At 32.2% G+C, this 7,481-nt stretch overlaps 1 protein-coding gene across 1 annotated transcript; it reads right to left on the bottom strand.

The window, feature by feature from the left end:
* Positions 1-637: 637 nt before the first annotated feature.
* Positions 638-2,484, bottom strand: LOC107016136 (cytochrome P450 CYP82D47-like). Its single transcript, XM_015216624.2, has 2 exons — positions 1,489-2,484; positions 638-1,410 (listed from the first exon to the last, which is right to left on the bottom strand). The coding sequence occupies exons 1-2, from the start codon at positions 2,482-2,484 to the stop codon at positions 787-789; spliced, it is 1,620 nt and encodes a 539-aa protein (XP_015072110.1). The 3' UTR covers positions 638-786.
* Positions 2,485-7,481: the final 4,997 nt, after the last annotated feature.

Here is a 7,481-nt window from a genome sequence, read left to right as displayed (position 1 = left end):
TATATATATACATAATCTTGATCATAATTAATCAGTCATCTTATTAAGTATTCTCCCTCTAATTTCCTTAAGCCATGTTTTTTTTTTTTTTTGCTAGTTGCCATTACTTATGTTGCTACATTTATTATTTTTCTCTATTTCATTTACGTACTTTTTGAGAATTTTAGTAACAAAAAAGGCAACATTAACAGCAGGACACCCCCTAAAGTTGCTGGATCCTGGCCTGTAATCGGCCATCTTCCTCTTTTCAGTGGATCTAATCTGCCTCAGAAAACATTTGAGGCTCATGGCAGACAAATATGGGCCAATTTTCACAGTAAAATTTGGAGCCCATCAAGTTTTGGTGGTGAACGATAGGAAAATAGCCCAAGATTGCTTAAGGCCTTGGCAAGTCCTAAGCCGTTGGCAGTAGAGCGCTTGGCCTATAACTATGCCGTTTTGGGGGAAGGCCCATATTGGAGAGAAATGGAGAAAATAGTCGTACTTGAATTACTATCTAATCATAGCATACAAATGTTTAGACACATTCTAAAATTTGAAGTGAAAATGTCTATCAATACAACGTACGAAAGGTATTTGTAGGAAAAGATGAATAAAATGAAACAATGGTTTGAGAAGGTAATATATAGGCCTAATATCACAGCTATAAATTGAATAAGGGCTCCAAAAATACTTTTAGAATCACATTTCAAATGTAGGAATTATGAAGTTCTGTTATTATTTGCACTACAATATGTAGTGTACAACAGTGGCATGACTCATGAGGCACAAATTTTTTTCATCATTTTATTCATAAAGAACGGAAGCTAAGCGCGGAGCAAGGAGAACTTGGAGTGGAGAAGCTTTGAGCACTGTCAATCCAGAGCTCTCACTCATATCAATTGCTTCATCTGAAGGCCTCTTCATGTCAAACCCCTGCAGCAACACTGCTATTACAAAGGGCACCACTTGAAGGGCCAAAGATATTCCAGGGCACATTCTTCTTCCACTACCAAATGGTATCAACTCAAAGTGATTGCCCTTTACATCCACATCATTGTGGGTCGTCAGGAACCTCTCTGGTTTAAACTCGTGAGGATTTGCCCATATATTAGGATCGTGCTGAATCTTCCATAAGTTCACTAATAAGCGAGTCCCTTTTGGTATATCGTATCCCCCAATAACACAATCCTCCATTGACTCGTGTGGTACAGAGAGCGGTCCAGCTGGATATAAACGTAATACTTCTTTGACAATAGCTTGAAGATAAACCAAGTTCTTGATATCCGATTCTTGGACCCATCTATTCTTGCCAACATGAGCGTCTAGCTCATCTTGAGCCTTTTTTAGTGCTTCGTAGTTGTTCAAGAGTAAACTTAAAGCCCATGTTAAAGTTACGATGGTGGTGTCTGTACCTGCCGATAGTAGACCCTGACAAATTCAACATATATATATATTCAGTCATCTGCTTTGAAATAGTAGCTTTTAGCAGATAATGAACAAACGTACCATGCAATTAGCTTTTATAGCAGTATCGGCATCAAATCCAGGCAGATCTCTGTCTTCACAAATGGAAAGCATTACATCCATGAAATCTTCTTCTTCACCAGATTTAATAATTCCTCTCTTCCTTTTGTGCTCTGTTAACCATTCTTCAACAACAGAGTCCATTTCTTTAGAAACCTCCTTCATCGCTTTCTCATGGCCTCCTATATCGAGCCATCTTAAATAAGGTAAAAAATCAGCCACAACAAAAGCTCCTAACAATTCGAAAAATCTTCGAATTGCTTTGTGAGCCTTATTAATTCCTTCGTCCTCATTAATCCTTCGCCCTTTTCCAAATAATATTTTCCCCATAGTGTTCATAACTAAATCCCCAATCCATTCCTTCATCTCCATCTTCACAAAACCATTTAAATTTTTCTTCCCCCAATTATTATACATCTCTTTAACAGATGGTTTTACCTCAAATTCTCTGATGTGTTTGAGCATCTCGATTCGTCGAGCGGAGAAAAGTTCAATTGTGGCAATCTTCCTTGTTTCTCTCCAGTAAGGACCGTAAGCAGAAAGTGCAAACATAGCGTGTTTGTAACCTATAATCTCTGAAGCCATTGATTTAGGGCGACCTGCTAGGGCTAAATCGTTCGTTGTGAAACACTCTTTGGCTAATTTGGGATCGCTCACAACTACAACCTGATGAACTCCAAGCTTCATTCCGAAAATTGGCCCGTACTTATCTGCCATGCGCCCCATGATTTTGTGAGGTAATTGATCTGTTTCGGATCCACTCAAAAGGTGGAGATGGCCGATAATAGGCCATGCTCCGCCAGCTCCAGGTACTCTCCTACTTTTACTATGTACTTTAGCTGAGAAAGCATGTTTGCAAAGAAAGAAGAAAAAAACGGAGGAACTAGCTACCATGACAACAATCAAAAAAATATCCATAGTCGCTCCTCCGTTTGTGAAAGCAGCTGGAATCTGATATACAATACAAATTGTTGTCATCCCGCTCTATCTTTATTTGTAAAGAAATGGAGGCTAAAAGTCGTAGACAATAAACTAAAGTGTCGTGATTCATGATATTGACTATGCACATTGACAATAATTGTTTAAGTCATAGAAATAAAATATCTTCAAAGTAACTAATAAAGCAAAGAAAATTTTAAACGGAACAGGGAGAAAAAAGAGAAACCATCGGAATCAAAGGGAATAATCGCTGAGGTCTAATTGATTAAAATAAAATTTTAACAATAGTTATTTACTTTCATATATTTATTTCTTCAATATTTTTACAATCAAATAATTCTAGATTTACATTATATTTTCAGTAAATTTCTATTATATAGAAGAGTGAGGTGGGAGGACGACCAAGGGCAAAAATGTAATTTTACGCTAACAAAATTTTATTAAGAAAGATAATTAATAATTCTAGAAACCTCTTTCTATATATAAAGTGAATAATGATCAAGGACAAAAATTTAATTTCAGGATAATAAAAATTTATCAATAATGATAACAAAAAAATTAAATAGTTCTAGAAACATCTCTTAAGTTATTGTTATTATCATTAACTTATTTTGTTATTACTTCACTTTCTTTTCTTTTGTGAGTTATTGTCATATCTATTTTATTATTACTCTATTTTACTGTTACTTTAATTTAATTCTTAATATTTTTTTCTTTTCATTATGCTTATAAAAAATGTCTACTTTTTATTTAAAAATTTATCATGAATTAATTATTTCCATCTTTATTTTGGTTATAATTAATATACTTGAAAATAAATAAGTGTGATAACATTAATAGTATATATTAGATTGAAATTAAAGAAAAAGATGTTAAAAAGTAACTTTACAAATAAAAATGAATAGGATGATATACTTGTATTTAGACAACTAAGAATAAAAATGTAATTTCATTCTAATAAAATTCTATCAAGAATAAATAATTCTAGAAACATCTTTCTATATATTAAGTGTATGATGATCAAAGGTAAAAATGTAATTCCACGCAAGTAAAAATCTATCACGAATGATAACAAGAAAATTAAATAGTTCTAGAAGCATCTTTAATTATTATTATCAGTATTATCTCATTTTTGTTATTTCTTCATTTTTTTATGATTTACTGTATTTATTATATGAAAGTAAATAAATAATGATTACGCTTAGCTCTTAATAATTATATATCAAAGTATAATATTGAGTGGAATCAATCAAAATTAAAAGTAAAATTTATTATGTCTATTAAATTTTGTATATTGAAATATTATTTAATTTTGTGATCTTAAATATGCTATATAAAAAAATTAAAATTCAGAAGTTATTTTCTTTTTAAAATAAAATAAAAAAATAAGTTCTTATAAATCGAAAAGGAGGGCTTCATATATTAAAAATGAAATATATATGTGCTATTATTAAAATGAGCTTTCATAAATTTTTCTTTAAAAATCGTTTGACTTCCTTCTATTAATTTGTGCATATATGTGGAGTTTTAAAGATTTGAACATTTTAATATAGAAATATAATGATTTGAAAACTTTAATTCTTCGTTTTGATTCCTAATTTGTTACATATTTGAAAATTACATAAAAAAAGCTTAAAAACGCAATGTAACAATTTAAAATATTTTTAGGAAAACTTAGTTAAAAAACATAATGAAATTTGGTTGACTCTTATTTTTATCGAAACAAAATAAGTTGCATATATTGTTTGAAAATAACATAAGAACTAAAAAGTACTATGAATCACAGTAAAATGACAACTAAGAATATGTGAGAATCATATAAAAAATTTCGTTGACTTTCCTAAAATCACTTATATCACATAAAATAGATGTCGTAACATATATTATTCGAAAAAGACATAAAAGATACATAAATTAATAATTTAAATTATGTTTTAAAGAAACACGTATCAAAAATTTAGTTCATTTTTTCAGATTTCATTTTTGTCACATAAATTGGAAGAAAAAAAATAACATACGTTGAACCTGCGCTAGCGCAGACACCCGATATCTCTAGTATATTTAAAAGAATTTCTTTTCTTAATTAGTTGAGTAATTCTTTACTGAATTTTTACTTTTTCCCTAACGTTTTTCTTCCCCCATTTACTTGAGTATATTTAAGGAGCTAGCTAATGTAATAGCAATTAGAAAGAAATCCATGGCATTTATCACTCGTCTTCTCTACTGTGGGAAAGTGAAAACACTCGAAAATCATATAGAGAGCTGTCTCCTTCATACGAAATACTATTATATTATTTGTTTTCGTTAAAATTAACACGTATAAACCTGAACGTAAATATAAATTTGTATTAAATCTATATGAAAGCGTTGACATTTGACATAACTTTGTGTGGAAAAGATATATATGAATCCTCTCCTATTTTTGGGAGAGTTGTGCACAGCTCTTATAAGGAAATAATAATAATAAGGGATAATACCCAATTACCCCCCTAGCCTATACCCAAAATCCCTACGACACACCTTATCTTTGATGAGGTCCTATTACCCCCTCCAACTTTTTTTTTAAGTAATATATTACCCCTTGCGTGCCTACGTGGCAAAAATAATCTGCAAAGTCGATTTGTTTGTTGAACACGCGCCGGGACCCACTTTTTCAGTTTTCGATAAAGTGACTTTAATGAAATATACTCCTCCTCTCTCACGTCCCACCCCACTCCCTATACCCCATAATTAATAAATCTATATGAATAAAGATAATGAGTTTTGTTTCAAATTGTTAAAATTGATCTTTTATTATTTTATCATTTGGTTTAATATAATTATCAAGTTCAGAATTAATAATCGACATAAAATAAGAATTAATAATCGACATAAAAAGATGTAAAGAATATATTAAATTTTACTTTACCTTTTCAAATCAAGGAGCTTGAATGATAATGGATGGAGCTTCTTCAAAAATGAAGAACCATAAACATGGGGTTATTTTTTGAAAAGAGGAAGAAGATGCTTTGAGAGAAACAATAAAAATTATTTTTGAATTTTTTTTCAAATTGCTTTGACACGTGGCTCATTTTTATTGGTCATTGTTAGCCAAAAGCTGCACTCACTCTGTACTCACTCCGCACTCACGCGCCCTACATGGGTGAAATCACGATTTTTGCCACGTAGGCACGCAAGGGGTAATATATTACTTTAAAAAAAAGTTGGAGGGGGTAATAGGACCTCATCAAAGATAAGGTGTGTCGTAGGGATTTTGGGTATAGGCTAGGGGGGTAATTGGGTATTATCCCTAATAATAATAATAATAATAATAATAATAATAATAATAATGATATCCATTAGACAAACGACAAATTCGCATTGGGGATGGTGATACTGATGGCGTGTGGACGTAGAGAGGATAACAAAAGCATAAAAATGTCAAATTGTATTATATGACTTTTTTGTACATGAAATTAGTGAGCTAGCACTTTCTTTTATTTGGAATAAATTATTGACATTTCTTCAGTGGAACAATTTTTCAAACTTCGAATATTCAACTTCAAATTGAAATAAAACATTGAATACAAACAAAATCAAGCGGGATGCTTTTTTGGTTTCTCAAAATTCATATTGAAACCTTACTAAATTTAAATTGTGATTATCATAATCATTCAGAGATGTTATTTTCAACAAAAATTTTATCCATACTCATATCTAATTCTAATATTACTAATATTTAACGACCTCTAAGTTATTGTCCACGTCTACTCATATCTAATTCTAATATTACTAATATTTAACGACCTCTAAGTTATTGTCCACGCCATTGCTATCATATCATCTATAGTGTACCAACTACCAATAATGCTTAAAATATTCTTTTAAGTACCAAAACATTTGATTAGTTGGTATATCAAAATCAATGTAATTTCATAGGGAGTGTGTGAAATTAGGTCTTAGGCCTAACTCACACCCCAAAAGCTAGCTCTAAGGTAGGAGGATTGCCCAAGCCTTATAAGGAGTCCACCCATCTCATTAACCACCGATGTGGGACTTTGTCATTCTTTAACAGAGTGTTCAAGGAATCTAGCTATATTTCCATCATATATATATATTGTTGAATGCCTTGAATCGGACCCGTTACAAACAGAATAGACGCTATGACAAACCCTATTCTGTAATTCTGTTCTTGCCTCTCCATAATAAAACTGCTCTCCCTCTTCCCCGTGGACGTAGCCAATTTATTGGTGAACCACGTAAATCTGTTGTCTTGTTTTTCGCGTTTATATTTTCTCGTATTATATCGAATTCCGCACAACATATATAACACATAATTTTGGTCATAATTAATCAGTCATCTAATTAAGTATTCTCCCTCTAATTTCCTTAAGCCATGGGTTTTTTTTTTGCAAGTTGCCATTACTTATGTTACTACGTTTATTATTTTTCTCTATTTCATTTACATACTTTTTGGGATTTTTAGGAACAAAAAAGGTCACATTAACAGCAGGATACCCCCTAAAGTTGCTTGTAATCGGCCATCTTCCTCTTTTCAGTGGATCTAATCTGCCTCAGAAAACATTTGGGGCTCATGGCAGAGAAATATGGGCCAATTTTCACATTAAAATTTGGAGCCCATCAAGCTTTGGTGGTGAACGATAGGAAGATAGCCCAAGATTGCTTTACTACCAACGTTAAGGCCTTGGCAAGCTGGCCTAAGTCGTTGGCAGTAGAGCTCTTGGGAAAGGCCCATACGGCCAAGAGCCTTTCCCGAGATTCATGTTACCGTCACTAAGATGTTTGATATAGTATTTACCGCTCCAGCACAATCTCCGTAGCTTACTTTCGATATTTCATTTGAAATGACGTTATAATGTTTGGAAGGCTATGCTAGCACTTAACAGGGGGATCAGACGCCACAGTTGTAGCACTAACATGGACTCTGATTTTGTTACTCAACAACCCTAATGTAATGCAAAAAGGCCCAAGAATGAACTAGACATTCAAGTTAATCCTTTAATATATATAGACATACAATTTGCCCCTCTGGTTGT

Source organism: Solanum pennellii, chromosome 4, assembly GCF_001406875.1.
Source record: "Solanum pennellii chromosome 4, SPENNV200".
Classification (NCBI taxonomy): domain Eukaryota; kingdom Viridiplantae; phylum Streptophyta; class Magnoliopsida; order Solanales; family Solanaceae; genus Solanum; species Solanum pennellii.
This window is presented reverse-complemented; position numbering and strand designations above follow the sequence as displayed.